Source organism: Macaca mulatta, chromosome 3 (assembly GCF_049350105.2).
Source record: "Macaca mulatta isolate MMU2019108-1 chromosome 3, T2T-MMU8v2.0, whole genome shotgun sequence".
NCBI lineage: Eukaryota > Metazoa > Chordata > Mammalia > Primates > Cercopithecidae > Macaca > Macaca mulatta.
The window spans coordinates 163651219-163677525 of NC_133408.1; the positions used below are offsets into that span (position 1 = coordinate 163651219).

The following is a 26307-nucleotide window of genomic DNA, read 5'->3' on the forward strand; positions in this document are numbered from 1 at the left end:
TGTTATAGTGCATAGCATTCCACTGTATACAAGGCCATGCCTTATGTGGCCTTTCCCTTATGGTAGACATTTATTTTGTTGTCCTAATTATAAGAATTAGGAAGACATTAATTTTGTCTTCCTAATTATAAGAAGTGCTACAATGAATTACATAGAAGCAGAATTTCTTGGTGAAAGATTTTATTCATTGATAATTTAGATAGAAATTTCCAGTCTTCTGTTTCCACTAGGAATGTACTCTTTCTTCATTCAGGTTGGGGTCAATCCCTGCACATTTCACCTTGCTCAAATTTCTTATCCTGCTAAAATATATATGCTTGTACAGAGAGACAGATGATGGGTTGCCATTTGTAAAGCCAGGGGAAACCTAGTTTTCAAGCCACTCCAGTCAGGACTGAGGCAAAATTTGAAATTAAGCCATGTTTACCAGAGACAAGACAATGTGATATGGCTATAGTTTTTCACCTCTCAAATGTTTGCCTTTCCTCTCCAGTCTTGTACTCTAACACTGAGAGCTAGGATCTGAGGAACTGGGATCCAACACTCTCCTGTTTAAATATTGTTCTGGTCCTCAGGCCTGAGGTTGGGGCCCCAGCTCCCCATCCCTAGTTTCTGTCTGATAACCCTGACTAGTATCCCAGCACTCCTAATCAATGACTTGGGTCATTTTTATGGAGAAGGAAGTATTTTAAGTTGTAATCTTCACTATGGACATTGGAAAGACTTAAATAACATTTCACAGACCACTGGATGACTTTTTAGTTCAACAACTTTAATTAAAAACCTGAAGACATAAATCAACTTAATGTTATCTTAAGGAACTTGGTTAAAAACAGGTTGACAGAAGGAACATTTTATTCAAAATGTGATCCTAAGACTCAGTGTGCTTTTCCGAGAAATCTGTTGATCTTGGCTGTAAGAAATTTCAAGTCCTAAAAGAGAAGTAATACTTTTAGACAAAGACTAAGTGTGCACTTTTATACAAAGACAATTTTAATCTCTTTTGGGTTGTATTTCTTAAAACTGCAAAATTTGCTTGCTTCATAAAAAACAAGGCCTTTGAGATTGAATAATATAGTGAATTTTCCATGAGCAAAAGTGACACTGAAATAGTCATTTTCACATATTTACAAAACTTAAGCCTATATTTAAGAAGACTGGAAAGGAAACAATTTTATACAATCAAGATAGTATAGGAGTTCTAAAATTTGTTCAGATGGAGGGACACTGTGTTCTTTGATAATAACATAAAATAGTGTTATCATAAAATTCAGTATCTAATGATGAATTATGAGCCTTAAGAAATACTGTTATAAAGTTGATTGTATTGTAAACCCATAGGCAACAAGTTTTTAAGAAAAATGTATGAAAAATACTTAATTGAGAAACCTCTAACATTAAAATATTTTGCTTTTTCTGCTGGAATACTAAAGAGTCAGCTTGCAGAGCACTGATGTTTCCAAAGAGAAAAAGTTCATCAGAGAAAAAAATAGAAGCCTATTATTGGCTGTTGCTCTAATAAGCTTTTATTAGAAAATAGGTTAGCAATTAGTTCTGCAAAATTGAGCACATAGCTTTGAACTTGATAGTTCTGCTCTGTCTCTTAGGCCGATAAATGTATATGAGTATATATATTTTTCATCATTGGCAACAAAATATCACTTTGGTCAGTACTTTCCTTAAGGGCTTGGAAATAAAACAGTGCATTTATTAAATTCCTTAGGGACCATGACCTTCAGGATATCTCTTCAAACTCTCATGGTTTTAGGAGCAGACACTTGGCATCTTAAAGGTTTTTAAAACAGAACCCCAGTATCATGAAAAAAGAAATAGAAGACTTGTAGATTTGGAAAATCAATTTGTTTCACTAATACATGAATATTAAGAAAAGAGTATATGCTTTGAAAAACTTTTCCAGAGCATTCACTCTGATCGTAAAGATCAGTATGGATCATCACGCTGTGTGAAGTTAAAAAACATTGCACTGGGTGTTTGAGAACAAGCACTTAGAGTTGCAATCAAAATGAAAACAACTTAGTGCAATTAATTTATTGATTTATAGCATCCTTTTCCTTTGTGGTGATTGTTTAAAATATTATGATCTTATAAATAACTGGTTTGAACTGCTCTCATTTCTGTCTTAGATTATTGCAAGAGCTTCTTACACTCTTCCTGCTTCTCTCTTGTGTCTTTTCCCTTTCAGGCTTGCCTCAACACAGCAGCCAGAGGAATCCAGTTAAGCCCAAGGCAGATAATGTCATTCTTCTTTCACAGCCTACCACGTCTTTCCCATCTCATTTAGAGTAAAAGCCTGAGTACCTATAAGCCCCCAGAAGACCTTCACTCTTTCCTCTCTGGCTCCTTTTACCTAGTCACTGACCTCTTCAAAGGTCCTTGGAGACAGCAGGCATGCTCTGCCACAGGGCCTTTGCACCTGCTTTCCCTCATACTTCCCCCGACATCCTCCAGGCTGACTCCTCTTATCCCTGGGATCAGTGAGGCTTGTTACCATCTAGAAACAAATCCCTACCTTATTTATTTTTCTTTGTTATCATCACTATGCAACACACTGAATATTTCATTTCCTCTTCTTATTTATTATCTCCCTCCCCCACAAGAATTTAAACTCAGTGAGGGCAGGGGCTTTTGTTTGTTTTGCTCACTATTGTATTGTTGGTACTTAGACAGAAGCCTGGTACATAGAAAATGCTCAATAAAAATGTTCTGAATTCTTATAAGAATAAACCCTAAGTGCCTCTGCCTTCATACAGTGTCAGTGCTCCGAAGACCACCAGGAGCACACCTGCAGTTAAGTCAGTTGACTTTCTTACTTATTGTGGGAAGGGAGGGTGCACACCATGGGAAACCATGGGGTGTCTCAGTAAGAGGGTATTAGGAGGAAACTATCATACTATTTAGGTTTTGGTTGGGTGATTTGGGGGAGAGTCTAAGAAGGCAGGGATTTTCTCTAGATTAGACGTTGTCAGAAAGCAGAGGCGTTCCTGTGACTGGGTAAAGAATAGCAGTCATTCATTCAGCAAGAGAGAGGGATGTTTTGGTATTTTGTGGGTTGCACAGTGACCTTCTTTTCTGATCTTAGACAAAATTTAAAAGTGGCCTGGCTTTGTCTCATTTGATTGTGGTCTGAAAGTAAACGTGTCCAGACTGGTATTCTGTGACATTGTTTAAGAGAAGCATTATGCTGCCTAGCTGTGAGTGTAGTACTCACAGTTTCCGAATGCCAGGGGTTGCTCTTTTTTTTCTTTTAATTTATCACAAGCAAGTAAGCTTCTTTGGGGAAGGAGTGAGAAGGGAGATAGGAAGAAGCAGAGGACAGGGGATAGAGCCTTTTTTGCAGACTCTTGTAGCTGTACATGGTGGTCCTGTCTCCCCACAAGAACACCCCTCCCGCCACCTTCTTCACTGTCTCCTTCACTGTCAGGAGGAAGGCTCAGTGATGAGGTGAGGTCCTTGAGCCGACTTGAAAGAGGCCCTGTCTGTTTGCTGCTTTTGCCACATTTGTCTCTGGTCAGGGCAAGAAGATTAGAACTATGAAGCCAAGGTCAACCTAGTAGCAGCTTAACCTTCCTCAGTTTCTTTCACCAGAGGAGGAGTCAGGAGAAAGCTACTTCCCTTTACCTATGGCTTTAATGAGCATGTCATTTCATTGAAAATCATTTGTCCAGCAGCCTTTCAAATGTCTTCACAGAAGTTTCCTTGTTGAAGGAAGGGAACTAGTCCTTCATATATGTTCCCAGGACAGACCTTACTTCTAAGAAGAGAAAACTGGGCGATACAATTTAAGGGCCAAGTCCAGGTTAAATTCCTCATTCACCTCTACCTCCAATATCTTGCTAACTCTTTCTAAACATTCTGTCATTTAGAGGTTTGTTTACAGGAGCACATTTTCCTAGGCAGATTATGGAAGGGGGAAGGGAGAAAGAAAAGGAAGGTTGCTATCGCCGGTGACACACACACGGTTAACTGTGGATAATTACACGGTTGCTATGCTACACGAACCAGTCAAGATAAGGCAGAGCTCAGCGGTGGGGATTTTAATGGCATAGGTGGGGTGAGGGAATAAGGTCTAGAGAAGCTCTGAAGCAAAGGGCGCTTTTGGAAGGGCAGGTTTGGGGAGTTTCCTTGGTGAAGGAAGGACAGGAGAAACACACAGAGATTGCATGGTGGGACAGGGAAGGGAAAACAGTTTCTGAGAGGGGTCACGTGAGGGGATCTCCTCCCAACAAGCCATGTTTAACGAGGAGGGCACACCGGTGCCCTGACCTGGCTGCAAAGGAAGCAGAAACCTGACATACAGCAAGCAGAAGACACGGGCACAGGATTTTACTTATTTATTTTCCTTCTTTGGTCGTGCACCCACACATTTTATCAGGAGCTATGTCTGCCATCTGCCATGTAAGGTGCACCTCCAGTTCACCAGAACAAAGAGAATAATAACATTCCAGGATAGGAGAAGAGAATCACTTGGTAACTTTGTAATAAATGAACCAGGATGTTCTATGGTGGTGATGAGGGAGCTGACCAAAGGGGAAACAATAGTCAGTGGAAAACTATGTTCTGAATGAGACCAAAGCAGGAAGTGTCTGGCAGAGTAGATTTTTTCTTTTTTTGGTACACAAATATAGTCCTTTCTAATAGAACTGAATTTTAATTTTAAAGGAAAGCTTCTTCCCCCTTCTATTAAGGAATGCATATGCAAATCTATTTTTCTTACCTGGAGGCAAAATATAATAAAAAAATCAAAGAAAAGGAGAAGTTTTGAGTACCACAATTTTTCTTACTCATAAAATTAGATTCCCTTGAAAATATTATTCTCTTCAAATCATAATTTAGAGCTGCAGTAGGATATATTTCATGCTACTAAGTGGGGTAATTTTATTCAGCTTTGTGCATGGAGGAGTATATTTATTCAATAAATGAAAATATCTACCTCTATAGCTCTTAAAAACTGGTGTTTTGTGTTTATCCATTTACTTAGGACTTCTTAAATGTCTTTGGAGGAAGTTTTGTGAATTACTTAAAAATTTTTTTACAGCAGTGTCTGAGGCCTGAGAAATACTATAAGGTTTGGCTGGTGACACCTGGTGGTTAAACATGATAATTACACACAACATGTAGCACAGGCTTTACTACCAAGCACAGAAGCGCCTTGTATTGGTCCATTCTCACACTGCTAATGAAAACATACTCAGAAGAAAAAGAGAGTCAATGGACTCACAGTTCCACATGGCTGGGGATCCCTCACAATCATGGCAGTAGGCGAAGGAGGAGCAAAGTCACGTCTTACATGGAGGCAGGCAAGAGAGCATGCGCAGGGGAACCACCCTTTATAAAACCATCAGATCTCATGAGACTTATTCATTATCACAAGAACAGCAAGGGAAATCTGCCCCCATGATTCAATTACCTCCCACCACCTCCCTCCTATGACAGGGAGATTATGGGAGCTACAATTCAAGATGAGATTTTGGTGGAGACACAGCCAAACCATATCACTTCTCCATCAATCAGAGTTCCTGGTTGTAAGCAACCAAAACAAACCTTGCTTACTTGAGCAGAAAGGCGGTGTCTCATGAGGACAATGTCTCCACTTAACAGTAACATTATGGGCATCAGGTTCAGGTTCTGGATGCCCCAGCTTGGTGCTCCTTGACACTGGAATTTATGTCACCACTGGCAATGTAACCTCAGCCTCCTTGAATCTCAATATCCCAATTCAAAGCCTAGATTAGGATGCATCTAATTGGGCTGACCACGGTCATAGACGAATATCAAACCTGCGAGGAATGCTGGGACATTTCGGCTTATTTAATGAAATATGGACTTTGCCTTCCAAGGTATTTATGGTACAGAATTAACTACTGAGGAAAGGGGTCTGTATCCTGAGCACACAACCAAAGGACAAATGTCTACTGGACACCGTAATCTCACTAGGCATCAGGCATAACCACAATGCACTTTCCTTTTAATGACACACAAGACTGCAAATGTTTTATGCCATCAAACCCTTTGATGAGCTTTTACAAAAATAATTTTGTAGTAGTTTTACAAAGAGATGACTGAAAAATAACTTGACAAAATAACCACTATCGTCTTCCCTCTCGTACTATCCAAACACCTACCTATCTTTCTCTTTCTCTCTCTCTCTCTTTTTTTTTTTTAGATTGAATCTGGCTCTGTTGCCAGGCTGGAGGGCAGTGGTGTGATCTCGGTTCACTGCAACCTCCACCTCCCAGGTTGAAGCGATTCTCCTGCCTCAGCCTCCTGAGTAGCTGGGACTACAGGCGTGTGCCACCATGCCAAGCTAATTTTTGTATTTTTAGTAGAGATGAAGTTTCACCATGTTAGCCAGGATGGTCTTGATCTCTTGAACTTGTGATCTACCCACTTCAGCCTCCCAAAGTGCTGGGATTATAGGTGTGAGCCACCCTGCCTGGCCCTATCTTCTCTTTCAACTCCAGTGTCTTCCCTGAGACATTCTGTTACACCAGGGGTTTGGTCTAGGTCCTGTTGCTTGCTGCACAGAAAGCCAATCACTTCTTGCTGGGGAACAAGGCCTTATTTGGGTGCTGCGGCCAAGGAGAATAAAGGATCAGTCTCAAATTCATCTCCCCAAGCAACTAAAATTTGGGGTCTATCAAGTAGGGAAGAAAAGTAACTATGTGTGGGAAAATAAGAATTAAGGAGGGGTAAGAAAGAGGAGTTGGTCAACAGGCAAGTGGTCAGTTAGGCAGTCATGATGAGTGAGGTGTCTGGTGTCTCATTGTTTAGATGTGATAATCTGGTAAGTTTCAGTTCCTTGAAACTTTCTGGGAGGCTTGATGGTTGGTTTACAGAAAGGAACCCTGATAAGACAAATGTAACTTTCTTAAGTTACAATTACCCTGGGAGAGTCAATTTCTAAGTTTATTCAAAAGAAACCCAAAACAGCTATTCTTTGGGACAGTTGGGCTGGTTTTAATTTCTTGCCACTCAATCACTTTCCTCTCCATTCCTACCTACTGCTTACTGCCAGAAGTAAATGCTCCAATAAATTATCATGTAGTACTTATTATGCATTTTTATTATTTAAATTTTACATTACCTTGCCTTCCATATAATGTGACATCAGACAAGCCTTTTCATCTCTCTAAGCCTCAGTTTCCCCATTTGTAAAATGGAAATGTAATTATAAGCCTTACATAGTTATTACAAGTTTTTAAAAAATAAATATTTACAAAGCACTTAAGGACAATACCTGGGATTTGATGAGTTTTCCAAAATGATAGTGAATATTATTTCACATCTTTATCTGATCATGAACTCCTTAAAGGCAAGGACCACATCTTATTCATTTTATTTTCTGGACATAGGATCTGGTGCTCCATGAATGTCTGTTGAATTGCATTTCCTGCCCCTGAATAGAAGCTAGGTCTCTACATCTGTTTCTATATCACCATTTATTTATAGGCCTCTTTGAGACCTCTAAGTGATACACTTTAAAAACAGACATATATAATAATAATATATATTTATTATTTGAGTCTTGTTCCTCAAAACTATGACTAACAGAAAATTAAATCTCTCCACAGGTCTTCTAGAGTGCACTAAAGCAGAAGATAACATAAGATTTTTATCTTACCATGAAAGTGTTACCTGAAGGACAGTTAAGGCTTTGTTTTGTTCAACCAGTACATCTCACTTTATGGCTCCTTATATTTTTTATTCTAAAGTCTATCTCTTGTCTAAAACCTGCTCGACTTCCAATTTATCAAAGGAAACCTTTTATAGCTGCTTGGAATGCTCCAACAGATCAGTGTTTGATAAAATATAATTTAAGACTAAATTTGAAAATGTTTCCTGTGATTGGAAGCCCACTGGCCAAGGCCAGGGGGCAAAATGTCACTATATTTTATGTCAACAGATTGGGATACTATCCATGGTATACATCACAAGGGGTCCCCATTAATGGAGGTCTCCCACAGAACATAAGTTTACAAGTACATCTGGAAAAAGCTGACCAAGATATTAATTATTACATCCCTGATGAAGATTTCAGTGGACTTGCTGTTATAGATTGGGAATATTGGCGACCACAGTGGGCCCGGAACTGGAATGCAAAAGACGTCTACAGAAAGAAGTCAAGAAAGCTTATTACCGATATGGGAAAGAATGTATCAGCTACGGATATTGAATATTTAGCTAAAATGACCTTTGAAGAAAGCGCAAAAGCTTTCATGAAGGAAACCATCAAATTGGGAATTAAGAGTCGACCCAAAGGTCTTTGGGGTTATTATTTATATCCTGATTGTCACAATTATAATGTTTATGCCCCAAACTATACTGGGTCATGCCCAGAAGAGGAAGTCTTGAGGAACAATGAGCTCTCTTGGCTCTGGAACAGCAGTGCTGCTTTATATCCTTCTATCGGTGTCTGGAAATCCCTTGGAGACAGTGAAAACATTTTGCGCTTCTCCCAATTTCGGGTACATGAATCCATGAGGATCTCCACCATGACATCTCATGATTATGCTCTGCCTGTATTTGTCTACACAAGGCTAGGGTACAGAGATGAACCTTTATTTTTTCTTTCTAAGGTAAGAAGCTTCTTGTCCAATAGTGGGGGGTTTCCTCCTCATCTCTAAAAGGACATTTCTTTGTTAATTATGTTCTTTGAAGAATTGATTTCAATTAATGGTCTGTTATATAGGAGCATTATTCTTCCTTGACTAGTCATGCGTTTAGACTCTTCATTTATGAAAACTGAATTTTGATTATCTTATTCATTATTATTCTCTTAAGGAACAAAGTAAGGCGAGAAAGGGTTAAAGTAGATACCAGCAACTACTACATTTCCTTCACACCAACTTTAACTATATTCACAATTGGGCATTTTGGAAGGTTATCGAAATGATCAGCAGTGAGCAGGTTAGATAATCAAAAAGGATGTTTTGAAATGGAGTGTTTGCTCGTACATGTGGAAGCAGAATTGTCTAGCCACTTAAACGAAAAATTCTTGGGAAAGTAGTGCGTATCCTAATTTTTTTTTTTTTCTTCAAGACGGAGTTTTTTGCTCTTGTCACCCAGGCTAGAGTGCAATGATGCAGTCTCAGTTCACTGCAACCTCCACCTCTGGGGTTCAAGTGATTCTTCTGCCTCAGTCTCCCAAGTAGCTGGGTTTACAGGCACCCACCACCATGCCCAGCTAATTTTTGTACTTTTAGTAAAGATGGGGTTTCACCATGTTGGACAGGTTGGTCTTGAACTCCTGACCTCAGGTGATCCACCAGCCTTGGCCTCCCAAAGTGCTGGGATTACAGGCATGAGCCACCGTGCCCAGCCTAATCTTTGGATTTGGACAATTTTGTGTAACCTTTCTACATTGAGAAGCCTTGGGACTTGTGGAGGGCTTGACGTGTGATGCAGTGATGTTTTCAGGTATTGCTGGACACCAGTGGTTTAATATATTTTAATGGAGGCATTTTTCCTTTCTGCACCATTACAAATTTCAACTCACCAATATCTGTTAAAGATGTTCTGAGTTTCACATGCATCTGTGTGAAGAGACCACCAAACATGCTTTGTGTGAGCAATAAAGCTTTTTAATCACCTGGGTGCAGGCGGGCTGAGTCCAAAAAGAGAGTCAGCAAAGGGAGATGGGGTGGGGCCATTTTAGAGCATTTGGGTGGGTAGTGGAAAATTACAGTCAAAGGGGGCTGTTCTCTGGTGGGTAGGGGTAGGGGTCATAAGGTGATCAGTGGGGGAGCTTTTGAGCCAGGATGAGTCAGGAGAAGGAATTTCACAAGATAATGTCATCAGTTAAGGCAGGGACCAGCCATTTTCACTTCTTTTGTGGTGGAATGTCATCAGTTAAGGCAGGAACTAGCCATTTTCACTTCTTTTGTGATTCTTTACTTGTTTCAGGCCATCTGGATGTATATATTCATGCAGGTCACAGGGGATACGATGGCTTAGCTTGGGCTCAGAGGCCTGACATTCCTGCCTTCTTATATTAATAAGAAAAATACCATAAAATAGTATTGAAGTGTTGGGGCAGTGAAAAGTTTTGGGGGATGGCATGGAGAGATAATGGGCAATGTTTCTCAGGGCTGCTTTGAGCAGGATTAGGGATCATGTGGGAACCTAGAGTGGGAGAGGTCAAGTTGAAGGAGGATTTTGTGGTAAGGGGTGATACTGTGGGGTTGTTAGAAGGAGCAGTTTTCATGTAGAATGATTGGTGATGGCCTGGATACGGTTTTGGATGAATTGAGAAAATAAATGGAGGATACAAGGTCTGAATAAAAGAAGGAGAAAAACAGGTATTAAAGGACTAAGAATTGGGAGGACCCAGGACATCCAATTAGAGAGTGCCCAAGGGGGTTCAGCGTAATTACTTGCTTGGTTGGCGGATTTTTGGGCTCTATCCTTAAGTTTTTTTATGTTGTCATACACCAGGCCAGATTGATTTAGGTAAAAACAACACTCTTCATTTAAAAATATACAGAGTCCTCCTTTTTCAGCAGTAAGTCAAGGCCTCAGCGGTTTTGGAGGACAACTGCAGCTAAAGAGTCAACTTGGGCCTGGAGGACTGATAAAGTTTATAATATGTCTGTGATGCTAGCAGAGATGTCATTAGAAAGGCTATGAAAGGTCATGACAGAGGTTGAAATGCCTACTATTCCAGTACCAAGAACAATAGTGGAGGCAGAAAGTCCTAAACTGACAAGCAAGGGAATTAGTGGAATAACTCTTTTTTGTCATGTTGGTGTCATGAGGGGAACAGGGAGCTCTTTGGTCCATTTGCAAATTGAATTTTGGGAGTAAGGAAAACTAGTGTGCATGTGCCTGTCCAGTTAGCGGGTAGACACATGTAGGTAGAAAGCCACGAGGAAGACGAGGCTTGTGCGAGGCAAAGCTGGAAATGCAAAGTAAGATGAAAAGGAGTACTGAAATTGGTGTCTTCTACCCAGACTCTTAGGGATCCAGCTAGGGCGACAGCTGTCAGAGGTTGTAAAGGGGACTGATGGGGTAACTGCGTAGAGTGGGAGATTTGATTTTCATGGTGTATAAGAAAATATTGAGTGTCTATGAGCAAACTTTCACTGTTATTTACGGGGCTTGGTATGAGTAAACAAGAAGAGGGCCTGGGAGGAGAATCTGACGAGAAAGGGGAAGGTAGCCAAGGATGGAGTGAAATACAGGGCAAGTGTCTTCCTAAGCAATACTTACTGCTAATGTTTTTAAGTTTGCCAGTATTGATAGAGGGCTTGTCTGTAATATGGAGCTGGAAGGCTCCAATTGTTTCAGTGATGTGTGTAGTTGGGCTTTGGAGATGAAGAGTGAAGGAACATCAAAAAGGTGAAAGGTTACCCAGGGAATTCCAGTGGGTCTTTGCCAAGAGATACATAAAGGAGCAGCCACAGGAATAGTAGTTTGTGTTGTGAGGGCTCCAAACATGAGGGGAGTAGAGTTGATATAAAAAGAAAGATTTTTTAAGTAAGTGCAGAGGAGGGTGGCAGCTTGCTGATGTGAAATGTCTGGGGAGATCTTGCTGGACCTGTCTAGAAAGTAAAGAAGTTCTTCAGGAGGGTAAAAGTGAGGGCTGTTAAAGGAAGTTTGGAGGTGTAGGGAGACAGGTGCCCAGTCTGTATGTAAGGTGAGGACAGCTGTGTAGGTGCTGGAAGAAAGGGAAATGCAAAGCCAAAAATTCTTTGCTGAGGAGGGATTAGAAATAGCTAAGAGAGAGTGAGTAAGGTTGATAGTGTGGTGGAGATAGCTGGGGAAAGGTAGAGGGTGGCATAAGGATGGGAATGAGAATAAGAGTGAGTGTAAAAGTAAACAATAGAATTTCATCAGGGTGAAAGTATTGGGGGGTGCCCTGCCAGCAAAGATCATCTATCCACTCTAAGAAGGAGATAAGAGTGGCGGTTTAGGGATAGCACCAGGAGATATCAGCTGTGATGTCTTAGAGAAACAGTGTAAACCAGCAGTGTAAACAAGAGTAGGGCATTTATGAGTAGTTGAGAATGATAAATAGGAGTATGACTAGACAGAAGATAGCAGGGATGACTAGTTTTTGGGGCTCAATCCAAGTAGTGGGGGTGACTGTGTAAAGCCCTGTTACAAAAAGTAGGGTAAGAATGAACAGACCTAATAGAATAAAGGGGTGTATTAGGCTCATAAGGGCTATTACTGTTCTTCAGAAATGCGAGTGAGTTTAAGGGAAGTAGGGGAGAGTACTTGCAACTTCCAGGAGAAAGAGGAGGTATTAGGCTGGTTGTCTGATGAACACAGCTTTATTCTGGAACGGTGAGCCCAGTGGGCAGGATCCTGCAGACAAATGGCAGTTGGGGTACTATAGATGACTAAGTAAGGTCTGGTCCATCAAGGTTGTAGAGTTTGAGGGGTCAGATTCTTAACAAGAACTGATCGTCCAGCTAGGGTGTCTTCATATGGCTGGGAATCTGGAGTAGGGAAGAGATTAGCAGCCTGGTGAATTTCCTGTCTAGCCTGCTGGAGGACTGGAAGATAGTTGCCAAGAGGGCTGGTGTCTGGGACAAGGTTGGGGCTGAGCAAGGAAGTGCATCCATATAAAATTTCAAATGGACTGTACCCTGTAGCATCTCGAGGACAGGCTCTAATTCTGAGAAGGGCAAGAGGTAAAAGTACTGTCCAGTCCTTTTTAAGTTGGAGGCTGAGCTTGGTGAAGTGTGTCTTTTTTTTTTTTTTTTTTTTTTTTGAGACGGAGTCTCGCTCTGCTGCCCAGGCTGGAGTGCAGTGGCCGGATCTCAGCTCACTGCAAGCTCCGCCTCCCGGGTTCCCGCCATTCTCCTGCCTCAGCCTCCCCAGTAGCTGGGGCTACAGGCGCCCGCCACCTCGCCCGGCTAGTTTTTTGTATTTTTTAGTAGAGACGGGGTTTCACCATGTTAGCCAGGATGGTCTCGATCTCCCGACCTCGTGATCCGCCCGTCTCGGCCTCCCAAAGTGCTGGGATTACAGGCTTGAGCCACCACGCCCGGCCGAAGTGTGTCTTTAAAAGACAATTAGTCTGTTCTACCTTTCCTGAAGATTGAGGATGGTAAGGGATATGAAGTTTCCACTGAATACCAAGAGCCTGAGAAACTGCTTGGGTGATTTGACTAGTAAAGGCCGGTCCGTTATCGGACTGTATAGAGGTGGGAAGGCCAAACTGAGGAATTATCTCTAACAGAAGGGAAGAAATGACTGTGGTGGCCTTCTCAGACTCTGTGGGAAAGGCCTCTACCCATCCAGTGAAAGTGTCTACCCAGACCAAGAGGTATTTTAGTTTCCTGACTCGGGGCATGTGAGTAAAGTCATTGGCCGGTCCTGGGCAGGGGCAAATTCTTGAGCTTGATGTGCAGGGAAGGGAGGAGGCCTGAACAATCCCTGAGGGGGAGTAGAATAGCAAATAGAACACTTAGAAGTGATTTCCTTGAGGATAGATTTCCACGATGGAAAGGAAATGAGAGGTTCTAAGAGACTGGCTAGTGGCTTATAACCTACATGGAAGAGGTTATGAAATGATGACAGAACAGAGTGGGCCTGTGAGGCTGGAAGGAGATCTTTTCCTTGGTCTAAGAACCATTTGCCTTGTGTGGGAAGAGATTGATAGGTGGAAGTTTCAGTGGGGGAATACATGGGAGTGACTGATGAGAAGGAGAGAAACTGACCATGAGGGACAGAAGTTGGAATGCTAACTGCTTCTTTAGCTACCTAATCAGCATAAGCATTGCTTAGAGCAATGGGATCTGACACCTTTTGATGGCCTTTGCAGTGAATGACTCCAGCTTCCTTTGGAAGTAAAGTGGCCCTGACAAGAGTTTTTATTAAAGAGGCATTAATGATAGAGGACCCTTGTGTAGTGAGGAAACCTCTTTCTGCCCATATAACAGCATGGTGGTACAGGGTATGAAAGGCATATTTAGAGTCAGTATAAATATTGACATGTAGTCCCTTTGCAAGAGTGAGGGCCCAAGTTAAGGCAATGTGTTCAGCTTGCTGGGAGGTGGTGGAGAGGGGCAGAGTGGTAGCCTCAATGATAGATGTGGAAGATACTATAGCATAGCCTGCCTTTGCTGGTGAGTGGCGATTAGGCCTGGTGGAACAGAATAAACTGATGGTTTATTGCCATCAATAAACCAAATGTGATCAGGGTGAGGAACAGGAAAGAAGGAAATATGGGAAAATGGGGTGAATGTCAGGTGGATCAGGGAGATACAGTCATGGGTGTCAGGTGTGGTATCTGGAATAATGTCGGAGGCTGCATTGAAGTCAGGGCCGGGAACAATGGTAATTGTAGGAGACTCAATGAAGAGTGAGTATAGCTGAAGGAGCCAGGGAGCAGAAAGTATATGCATCAGGTGTGAGGAAAAAAATAGATTTTGTAAGTTATGAGTGAGAGCAGAGTTTGTGATTTTGAGGGCCTCTAAAAGTATTAGGGGGGCAGCAGCCGCTGCATGGAGGCATGATGGCCAGCCTAAAACAGTAAGGTTAAGTTGTTTGGACAAAAAGGCTACAGGGCATGGTCCCAGTCCTTGTGTAAGAATTCCGACTGCATAGCCCTGCACTTCAGCTGTGTGTAATGAAAAGGGTTAGGATGAGTCAGGGAGAGCTAGTGTGGGAGCAGTCTCTAAAGCTGTCTTCAAGGAATGGAAAGAGGAGTGGGGAAAGGATTTAGGATCTATGGGGTCAGCTAGGTTTCCTTTTGTGAATTTATATAATGGTTTTGTTAGGATGGCAAAACCAGGTATCTGAAGGAAAAAGTATCCAACCATGTCTAGGAAGGGAAGGAGTTTTGTTTTGTAGAAGGTGTTGGGGTTTGAGAGATCAGTTGGAGATGATCGGCAGGGAGAGCATGTGTGTTTTTATGAAGAATTACGCCGAGGTAGGAAACGGATGGAGAAGAAATTTGAGCTTTGGAGGGGGATACCTGATATCCTTTGGGGAATAAATGTTGAAGGAGCAGGGGGGTGTCTTGTTGAGAAGATTCAAAGGAGGAGCTACAAAGTAGAAGATCATCAATATATTGAATAAGGTGAGAAGCAGAGGGGTGGAAAGAAAGTAAATCATGAGAAAGAGCTTGGCTGAAGTAATGAGGGCTGTCCCTGAAACCTTGTGGCAGCACAGCACAGGTAGTCACTGCTGGGACTGATGGGTGTCAGGGTCAGTTCAGGTAAAAGCAAAGAGAGGCTGGGATGAGGGGTGCAGGAGAATAGTGAAGAAAGCATCTTTAAGATCAAGAACGGAATAGTGAGTTGTGGAGGAAGATATTGAGGACAAAAGCGTGTACAGGTTGGACACTACAGGGTGGATAGGCAAAACAATTTGGTTGATAAGGTGCAGATCCTGAACTAACCTGTAAGACTTGTCCAATTTTCAGACAGGTAAAATGGGGTAATTGTAAGGAGAATTTATAGGTTTTAGAAGCTCATGCTGTAGCGGGTGAGTGATAACAGGTTTTAATCCTTTTAAAGCATGCTGTGGGATGGGACATTGGTGTTGAGCAGGGTAAGGGTGATTAGGTTTTAATGGGATAGTAATGGGCATGTGATTGGTTGCCAGGGAGGGAGTAGAGGTGCCCCATACTTGTGGGTTAAGATGGGGGGATATGAGAGGAAGATGCAAAGGAGGCTTTGGAATGGGAAGAAGGGTGGCGATGAGATGTGGTTGTAGTCCAGGAATAGTCAGGGAAGCAGATAATTTGGTTAAAATGTCTCAGCCTAATAAGGGAACTGGGCAGGTGGGGATAGCTAAAAAAGAGTGCATAAAAGAATGTTGTCCAAGTTGGCACCAGAGTGGGGGAGTTTTAAGAGGTTTTGAAGCTTGGCTGTCAATACCCCCAACAGTTATGGGGGCAAGGGAAACAGGCCCTTGAAAAGAAGGTAATGTTGACTGGGTAGCCCCTGTATCGATTACACAGGGGATGGACGTACCCTCCACTGTGAGAGTTACCCGAGGCTTGGTGTCCGTGATGGTCCAGGGGGCTTCCAAGGCGATCAGGCAGTGTCAGTCTTCAGCTGCCAAGCTGAGCAGATCTGGGAAGGAGTCAGTCAGAGAGCCTTGTACTAGAGCTTTAGGAGCTCTAGGAGTGGCTGCCGGGCGAGCTGGGCAGTCTGATTTCCAGTGGGTCCCTCCACAGATGGGACATGGCTTGGGAGGAATCCTGGGCTGTGGGCATTCCTTGGTCCAGTGGCCAGATTTCTGGCACTTGAAGCAAGATCCTGATGGAGGAAGTTCTGTAGGAATGCTTTACTGCTGTGGCTTAGGGATGTGCAGCTTAGGCAATTGAAGTTCCTGTGTGCTGGAGGTGCAGATGGGTTTTGTCTCACAGCAGGCGCAAGTAATTGTAACTCAGAAATGCGTGGCCATCTGGCTGCCTTCTCTCTATTATTGTACACCTTGAAGGCTGGGTTAATTAATTCCTGTTGTGGGGTTTGAGGCCTGGATTCTAATTTTTGAAGCTTTTTTCTAATGTCAGGAGCTGACTGGGTGATAAAATGCATATTTAGAATGAGACGGCCTTCTGACCCTTCAGAGTCTAGGGCTGTAAAGCTCAGGTTTGCTGCCGAAGGAGCCATGAACTGGGCTGGGCTTTCATCTTTACCTTGGGTAGTTTCTTTAAGCTTGTCATAATTAACAGCTTTGTAAGCTGCCCTTTTAAGCCCTTCAACTAGGCAGGAAGTCATGTTATCTCACCTAGGTATACCTGGGGAATCTGCCTGATAGTTCCACTGGGGATCCTCTTGGGGAACTGCTCTAATGCCTTCCTGGAGGTCTGGCTCTTGGAGCCGACAGTTGTCAGTGTGAGATTGGGCCAGAGAAAAAACGCTTTCCTATTCATCTGCGGAGAGGGTAGAAGTTAGGATGACATTTAAGTCACTCCAGGTTAAATTGTAGGACAGAGTTAGATATTGGAATTCCTGTATATGTTTAGTGGGGTCTGATGAGAAAGAACCTAAATGCTGACATATCTGAAAGAGATCTGATGAGAAAAAGGCACATGTACCCTGACTATGCCTTCAGCTCCAGCCACCTCTCTAAGAGGAAATTGTTGGGCAAGTGGGGGAGGGCTAGTGTGGGGGAGGGCTAATCACGGAACTAAACTGTAAGCAGGAACAGGTGTGAGGAAGGGAGGTGATAGAAGGATTATAGGGTGGAGGAGCAGAGGCCGAGGAAGAATTGGGACCTAGCTCAGCCTGGCGACGAGCAGACCGGGGAGGAGGGGAGAGGTCAGATGGGTCTGTAGAAAAGGAAGATTGGAAAGACTCAACGACGCTTGGGGTTGGGACTGAGGGGACAGGTGGGAGGGAAATAAAGAGGATTTGGGAGGAATCACATTGGGAACAGAGACTAGAGAGGGAACAAAGTGTGAAAAATGCCTGGATGTGGGGCACCTCAGACCATTTGCCCATTTTTTGACAAAAATTATCTCGATCTCATAGGATGGAGAAATCGAAAGTGCCATTTTCTGGCCATTTAGAGCCATTATCAAATTTTACTGGGGTCAAGCAGCATTGCAGAAGAAAATAAGGCATTTGCATTTTAGGTCAGGTGTGAGTTGAAGAGGTTTTAAATTTTTGAGAACACAGGCTAAGGGAGAAGAGGGAGGAATAGAGTGGAAGGTTACTCGTAGTTAAGGAGGCAAGCCCAGAGAAAAGAGAGGGTAGAGACACAGAGAGAAGGGGTGGGGGGTGCTTGCCCCCCAGGAAAGTGGAGAGAAAAGAAAGGATAGAGACATAGAGAGAAGGGGAAGAGGGTGCTTGCCCACCATAAAAGTGGTGCTTACCACTAAAGGTGAAGGACCAAGGCAGGCGTCCCCATGGTGATCGGACACCTCTGAAACATGGGTGAATAATCAAGCAGGGGTCCCCGCAGTGATTAAACACCGAGGGAAGACTGTCTTCCTGAGTCCATGACTGGTGCTGGAGTTTTGGGTTCACGGATAAAACACGTCTCTTCTGTCTCTACAAGAAAAGGAAAGGAACTGAAATTAAGAGAAAGGAGAGATTGAAAGATGGCGCCAGGATTGAAAGGAGAAACAGTTTGAGGGATAGTGAGAGAGGTTGGATAAGAGAGTAAAAAGAGGCCGCTTACCCAATTTAAAATTGGTGAGATGTTCCTTGGGCTGGTCGGTCTGAGGACCCGAGGTTCTAGGTGGATATTTCTCATGGAGCAAAGAGCAGGAGGACAGGGGATTGATCTCCCAAGGGAGGTCCCCTGATCCGAGTCATGACACCAAATTTCACGCATGTCCGTGTGAAGAGACCACCAAACAGGCTTTATGTGAGCAATAAAGCTTTTTAATCACCTGGGTGCAGGTGGGCTGAGTCTGAAAAGATAGTCAGCAAAGGGAAATAAGGGTGGGCCATTTTATAAGATTTGAGTAGGTAGTGGAAAATTACAGTCAAAGGGGGTTGTTCTCTGGCGGGCAGGGGCGGGGATCACAAGGTGCTCAGTGGGGGAGCTTTGGAGCCAGGATGAGCCAGGAGAAGGAATTCCACAAGGTAATGTCATCGGTTAAGGCAGAGACCAGCCATTTTCACTTCTTTTGTGGTGTAATGTCATCAGTTAAGACAAGAACCACCCATTTTCACTTCTTTTGTGATTCTTCACTTGCTTTGGGCCATCTGGACCTATATGTGCAGGTCACAGGGGATACATGGCTTAGCTTGGGGCTCGGAGGCCTGACACTGACTTCTAGGCATCCTAAGGAGGAGGCATAGAAAATACCCAGGTGAGGTATTTTACAGTGACCAGGTATCTTTGGAACATAAATGGAGTGTATTCATCAGAGGGAGAAATGATGCATATGTGTGAAATATGGTAAGTGCCATACCTCTGAGGTCATTCATGAGGTGAAGGAGGAAGGAAATAAAGTCTCTATTGTGAACTTCTCTTCATACCACCTAGAAAAATCAGTGATAAATAATTTATGAAGAAGAACAGGAAGTCAGTACAGTCTGAAAGATTTTAAAAAGTTACCTAGGCTGGGTGCAGTGGCTCATGCCTGTAATCCCAGCACTTTGGGAGGCTGAGGCAGGTGGATCATGAGGTCAGGAGTTCAAGACCAACCTGGCCAAGATATTGAAACCCCATCTCTACCAAAAATAGAAAAATTAGCCAGGTGTGGTGGCGGGTGCCTGTAATCCCTGCTACTGGGGAGTCTGAGACACAGAATTGCTTGAATCCGGGAGGCAGAGGTTGTCGTGAGCCAAGATTGCGCCACTGCACTCCAGCCTGGGCAACAGAGTGAAACTCAATTTCAAAAAAAAAAAAAAAAAAAAAGAAAGAAAGTAATCTAAATCTTCAGAAAATAATGTTGACTCTGGAATTGAATGAAAATTAAAATACCAGCTTCTTTTATAAAACATCTATTCTATATTTGACTCAACCAAGTTCCTTTCTTTAGTGATAATAAATTGACTTTTAGAAGAAACAATAAACTCTACGGGACAAAATGTTCATTTCAAAAGATGAATTTAGACTACCGGGACATTCTGCACATTCTGTGAACCTGGGATAAGCTTCTTTTTCTAGTAGCTGTAGCCTCAGAAATGCTCTTTCCCCTCTCAGGAAAAAAGGAGCAACAGTTTGGGTTTCATCTCATTCTGCACTCTTTTTCTTCCAAGTGGCAAGCTATTTCCAAGTGTTTTAAACTATAAGTGTGCCCATCATTGTACCCTATTGACTTTAATAATCTGCCCATAATTTTTATTTTTATTTATTTATTTATTTTTAGTTGAGTTTCCCTCTGTCGTCCAGGTTGGAGTGCAGTGGCATCATCTTGGCTCACTGTAACCTCTGCCTCCTGGGTTCAAGTGATTCTCCTGCCTCAGCCTACGAGTAGCTGGGATCACATGTATGCGCCGCTATGCCCAGCTAATTTTTGGGTTTTTAGTAGAGACGGGGTTTTGCCGTGTTGGCCAGGCTGGTTTCGAACGCCTGACCTCAAGAGATCCACCCGCCTTGGCCTCCCAAAGTGCTAGGATTACAGGCGTGAGCCACTGTGCCTGGCCCTGCCTATAATTTTTTTTTTTTAAGCTCAACATCTAACTTTTATTTATTTTGATTTTTTTAACTTTTTTTGAACTTTTACATATTTAATTCAATTAAACAAAGTAGCAAAAATGAATGAATTACAACAACATATCTCAATACGTGTGAATCTTAGAGACAGTTGAATGAAAAGGGCGAGTCCTAGAAGAATCCTGCCCATAATTTTTAAAAAGCCTGATATTCATTTGTACCAAACTCTTAATGACCATTAATGGCTTCCATTTCTGATTTTCCCAACAATGTCTGAATTTTAGAATGCACACACATACAATTAAGATTACAAAGAAGATTCACTAGTAAGTAGTAAATCTCTTAACCTCCCTGGATTTGGTGTCTTCATGTACAAAATGAGACAATATTACCTGCCCTACTGACCTAGCAAAAATATGATGAAAATCAAATGAGAACTTGCATATGAAAACCTTGAAGTTCTACAGAAACCTATTGGTATGGCTATTACTTTTTTAACAGCCATCAAAGCCTTAAACTTAAGCATGGGATATTTAAGAGTGGAATCTCAGGCAGTAGCTATAGTTTGGGTAATACAGAGGCAGTCAAGCCTCATTTCACACAGAAGATTGCCTATATTGTTTACATATGAATGCAACCTAGATATAACCTGATGCTGTGCTCTTAAAACATTGATTATTTATTTTTAGTTTTCCATTTGTAAACATTTAGGGGGTACAAGTGCAGTTTTGTTACATGGATATATTGAGTGGTAGTGAAGTCTGGGCTTCTAGTGTACCCATCACCTGAAAAGTGTACATTTTACCCGACAAGTCATTTCTTATCCCTCACTCTCCTCCACCCTTTTATCTTTTGGAGTCTCCAATGTCTATTATTGTACTCTGTATGTCCATATTTACTCATCGTTTAGCTCCTACTTACCGGTAAAAACATGTGATATTTTACTTTCTGTTTCTGAGTTATTTCACTTAAGATAATGGCCTCCTGTTCCATCTGTGAGATATGCTTTTAAAAATTAACAAGAGGAGTTTCCTTGCCTATAGATTTAAAGATGTTTATCCTTGTCATTAATTCATTCTGTCTCCGGTAAGGCACGAAGGCAGCTCATTAGTAATGCTCCAGCTCCCCACAGTGGGCACCTTGCTTACATGCACTCCGGTAAGCGTCAGGGACTGACACGGAAGTGTTGAGTGAGTCCCCTGAGTAGCCCTACCCTCTGCTTCTGAAACCATGATTCAGGTCGGAGGATCCTGTGGAGGCGCAAAGCACCCTGTGCCACACTGGGTCCTGGGAGGCTCCTTTTCAGTACATCTTCTTTGTTCCTTTCTTTCTCCTTAATGTGACAACACCCCCATGGCTCAAGCTTTCAGGTGTCCCAATCTGCACCCAGAGGCTTTTATCTGTGACTTTCCTCGCTGGGTAGTGCCCTGGCTTTTCTGATCCCCAAAACATAGCTGCTTTGTGATTCATTCAGCTCCCTGCTCTCTGTGAGGTGACAGTGAACTAATTTGGTGAGAAACTGATTTGAAAACTAATTTGGAAGAACCTGACAGCAACCTCAGAAGGTGTGTGTGGCTTTCACCAGAAACATCTGTCACTTACATACTTATTATAGTTCAATAGCCTATAAATATAAAATGTAAATGTTATGTCTTTATTCTCCTTTGATGACAATGCCTTAATCAAAAGGAGAACTGATGGGGATTTCTGCCCTGATCACACCATGTGACTGTATGACACTATTTTCAGGAAAGTTTCAAAGTGAGGGGAGTGAGGAGTTCTGCTCCCTTATGTCTTTGCCCAAAGAGGGAGTGGACACGGACTCAGCAGAGTCTTCAGTCTTGGTACTGCAGGGATGGCCCCTTCTCTGTCCCTGTTCATCGTGCCATTGACAATTTTCAAAATTCTTTCATTTATATTATCTCATTTGAGCCTCTCCTTCCTGTCGTGTCAGCTATGGCCTGTTCAGCAGATATTGTAGTCGTACGAAATGAAAATGGATGTTAACCTGAAAGGGAAATTAGTTTAACCCAAAATCTCTTTCCTTGTTGAAAGTCACAAGACAATTGCCCAGAAACAAACAAACAAACAAACAAAAACTTTAAAAAATGATCTTGTAAAACCTTTAATTTGAGTGTTAGACAATAAAAGTGTCAGATAAAGAGATTTATCTCTCAAGTATTAATATTAAGTGTCCAATGGCAAAATAGCATTTACAGTTCTTCTTTTGTTTTCCACCAAATCACCTAATAACATTTTCTAGCATTTAATTGGTAGAAATTCACCCTTGGAGTAAAAGGTGAATGATTAGTATCTTAAAGATTGGAGGAATGTGTTATAATTTAACAAACTAGGAAACCAACTACATGTATTCAAATCTTAATTTCCTCCAGAAAATGGCCTAGATCCATGTTAATCTTTAAACACTAAAACAATAACCCTTTAAGATTATAAAATCAAAATTCTCTCTGCTAAAACCTTACCTTTGTCTATCTTAACCATATTGCAGAAAATTCCAGCGACTTTACCATGACTGGATGAGTCATAAATAAAGCCCATTAGGCCAGATACTTAGAAATTAAACACACATAATTTCAGGGACAAATATAAAAGCTGGACCAAATCAGAGCCTGCAAGCCCTTAATGTTGCTTCTTTGCCTGGCCTTGGAATTGAAATGATATAAACCCATCCAAATAACTGTGGGGATGAAGTGTTACTGGGGCATGCTGCAAAATGGAAAAGGAACCTGGTTAAGAGTATCCCATTTGGAGAAGGAAAACTTCTGGATTCAGTTTCCGGAACACATACATATGACCTGGTATGTGGGTATGTGCCCCTGATTTATTTCAATTCAATAATTTCTGATAACCATTTACAGACTCATTGTCTTCAAAATAACATCCTGCATGGCAAAATATGTTTTTCTTTAAAAATATTTTTATGTTTTTGCACATGGTTACAGAGTGTGATTTTTGAGCATTGGTTTATTCAGCGTTTGTGTCACTCTAAGAAAATAGAAAATAGTATCTAAGGAGTATATGAGCTCAGTACCAGACCTATTATACTGAACTCAGACTCTAATCCTAATCCCTGGTGGGTTTTTTGTTTTTTGTTTTTGAGGCAGAGTCTCGCCCTGTCATCCAGGCTGGAGTGCAATGGTGTGATCTCGGCTCACTGCAACCTCCACCTCCTGGATTCAAACGATTCTCCTGCCTCAGCCTCTGAGTGGCTGGGATTACAGGCACCCACCACCACGCCTGGCTAATTTTTTTTTTTGATTTTTAGTAGAGATGGGGTTTCACCATGTTGACCATGCTGGTCTCAAACTCTTGACCTTGTGATCCACCCGCCTCGGCCTCCCAAAGTGCTGGGATTACAGGCGTGAGCCACCATGCCTGGTGAGTTGTTTTACATTCAAATTAATAATGAACTCTACTCTCTTCAATCTAGCAAGATCTAGTCAGCACCATAGGAGAAAGTGCTGCCTTGGGAGCTGCAGGCATTGTTATTTGGGGAGACATGAATTTAACTTCATCCAAGGTAAGTCAGTATCTTGAAGGTATATTTGATGTTTTTTTTTAAAGTATTTCTCTGCTTTCTTGGAGAGCTTACTCTAATAAAGCTCTCATGACTTCCATAGCAAACCAGCTTTAGAATAAATATTCCAAATCAGTGCCTGATACATAGAAAAGGATAAAAAATATTGTTAACTTTTATAAAGATAGTAATCATAACACTGACATTTGATGAATATTTATGATACACTAAGGTTGTGCTAAGAGATTTTTTGAGTCGAATTTGCTCACTTCCTGGTCATATGAGGTAGTGACCATCATCCTCATTTACAGATGGTGAAACTAGAGAGGAAACCAACTAGGTTAACAGCTATTTAGGATAGTTAGTGGTAGAGTTGGCATTAGTCACAGTTTGATGATGGACACCTTGCATTTTAACGACTATAGAAAATGTGTTATATACTATTTTGAGAGGTAGAAACAGGTGGTAACTTTTTAATTCTCCACAATAAAGTTATTTTTTCTCTACAGAGAAATCAGCTAAAAATTAACAGCATTTAAAATAAGATTTATGGCTGGGCACGGTGTCTCAGACCTGTAATTCCTGCACTTTGGGAGGTGGGATCACTTCAGGCCAGGAGTTCGAGACCAGCCTGACTGACATGGAGAAAGCCAATCTCTACTAGAAATATAAATATTAGGCGAGTGTGATGACATATGCCTGTAATCCCAGCTGCTTGGGAGGCTGAGGCAAGAGAATGGCTTGAAGCCGGGAGGCAGAGGTTGCAGTGAGCCAAGATGATGCCATCGCACTTGAGCCTGGATGAAAGAGTGAGACTCCATTTCAAAAAAAAAAAAAGAAAAATAAAAAGATTTCTATGGTTCTTCAAATTTCTCAGCTGAGATATTTTTTTTACTTCAGGAAAGACTCTTAGTTTTCCCCAATCCCCATTAATTACAATCTCTTCCATATTTCCAGATGTAGTTTGTTTATATTTCTATAGTGTAACGCATTTTACCTTGAATACTGGTACCCTTGACACTTTTTGCTAAATTGAAGTTTTTGCAAGTCCATGATGATCTGATATTATTCTTAGAATTTCACAGTCTCAATTTGTTGCTACTGAGATAATGTTCATGAAACTGTTTATGCCTATGGCCACATATGAGAATTAGGAAGAAACTCAGAGGATTAATTCCTGCCTTTCCAGGTGTGATATTTCCACCCCAGCCCCTTGGTGGCTCATCAGAAGAGCTTCATCAGGAGGGTGGGTGCACACAGGTGGCCTCTGTTTAGAACAGGTAATAGGAACCATATACACAAATGTTACCTAGTCAGCCATATAGACTTTTCTGTGTTTGAATTGTGTTAGAAGTACAGAACCCAGGACAGTTGATGGAAATTAACAGGAAAGTCCAGAAGGCTATAATACTCGGTAGAATGGTGGAATAAGATGATTTGACAATAAATGATGGATTGTGATTCAGGCTGTAACACAACCACGGAAGGCCCCACATACCTGAATGGTAGCCTGAGGGCAGCAGTTCTGGTACATTCCTAATTTGGGTTTGTTCCTTTTCCTTTTATACTCATTAACTTGGGAGCTAGAAGGAAGAAAAAAAGAATGTAAATTGGAGAAAGGCAAGGTCCCATGTGCTGATTCTGGGGGCCATTTGCAAGTTCAGTTGCTTAACCTGACTGTAACATAGTATCCATCTCCCGCCCCTCAGACCTCTCCCCTTTCTGATTTGGGATCCTTGTTATAGTGCCAGGAGCCTACAAGTTCAACAACTGGAACCAAGCCATTATGTTTTAATCAAGACCAAAGAACTGTTCTAGAAGCTCTAATTCTATCAGTACCAGCGCGAAACACTAAAATCGATTTCTTTCTACATTTCTATCAGGGAGAAACACTAAAATCAATTTCTTTCCACATTTCTAGGCCAACTGTACAAAGGTGAAGCAGTTTGTGAGTTCTGATTTAGGGAGCTACCTAGCCAATGTGACCAGAGCTGCTGAGGTATGCAGCTTTCACCTCTGCAGGAACAATGGGAGGTGCATAAGGAAGATGTGGAACTCACCCACTTACCTTCACTTGAACCCCGCAAGTTACCACATAGAGGCCTCTGAGGATGGGGAATTTACTGTGAAAGGAAGAGCATCTGATACAGACCTGGCAGTGATGGCAGATACATTTTCCTGTCATTGTTATCAGGGATATGAAGGAGCTGATTGCAGAGAAGTAAAGACGGCTGATGGCTGTTCTGGGGTTTCCCCTTTTCCTGGTTCACTAATAACACTTTGTCTACTGCTTTTAGCAAGTTATCGAAGCATTCATTTGTGAGATAATTGAGTTTAAAGGGAATTGTGTGGTCTCTAGCGTAGTCATTTAAAGAAGGATGTAACTTATGACAATTTTTTTCTCTTATGAATTCTACTGAGAGGTATTATAAGTAGACATATGTATGTCACTTAACATAAACAGAAAGATATTATTTTATTTGCCTCCAATCTGGCTAGGAAATCAGATCTAGAGTAAAGTCAATGTACACTTCCTCTTTATTGGAATATTTAAGTTGCATTTAAACTAAAACTAGTATAATTTAGTCTTTACATGAATGTACATACATAAAATTATACATAAAATTTTAAATTATTCATTTCAAAGACTTTTTTTTCAAGTTGGCAATTTATTTAAGGACACATTACTAAGTAATTATCTGATTTAACAGAAGGGGTCACCT

At 41.8% G+C, this 26307-nt stretch overlaps 1 protein-coding gene across 1 annotated transcript; it reads left to right on the plus strand.

Moving 5' to 3' along the window:
- The first annotated feature begins 7643 nt into the window (after positions 1 to 7643).
- Positions 7644 to 25907, plus strand: HYAL4 (hyaluronidase 4). The gene is made up of 3 exons (XM_015134816.3): positions 7644 to 8597; positions 23498 to 23587; positions 25506 to 25907. The coding sequence occupies exons 1-3, from the start codon at positions 7644 to 7646 to the stop codon at positions 25905 to 25907; spliced, it is 1446 nt and encodes a 481-aa protein (XP_014990302.2).
- Positions 25908 to 26307: the final 400 nt, after the last annotated feature.

Coding starts and splice junctions, on each gene's coding strand:
- HYAL4 (XM_015134816.3), top strand. CDS start 7,644: ATGAAAGTGTTACCTGAAGGACAGTTAAGGCTTTGTTTTGTTCAACCA. Junction 8,598..23,497: donor CTTTATTTTTTCTTTCTAAG/GTAAGAAGCTTC, acceptor TCTTCAATCTAG/CAAGATCTAGTCAGCACCAT. Junction 23,588..25,505: donor TGAATTTAACTTCATCCAAG/GTAAGTCAGTAT, acceptor CCACATTTCTAG/GCCAACTGTACAAAGGTGAA.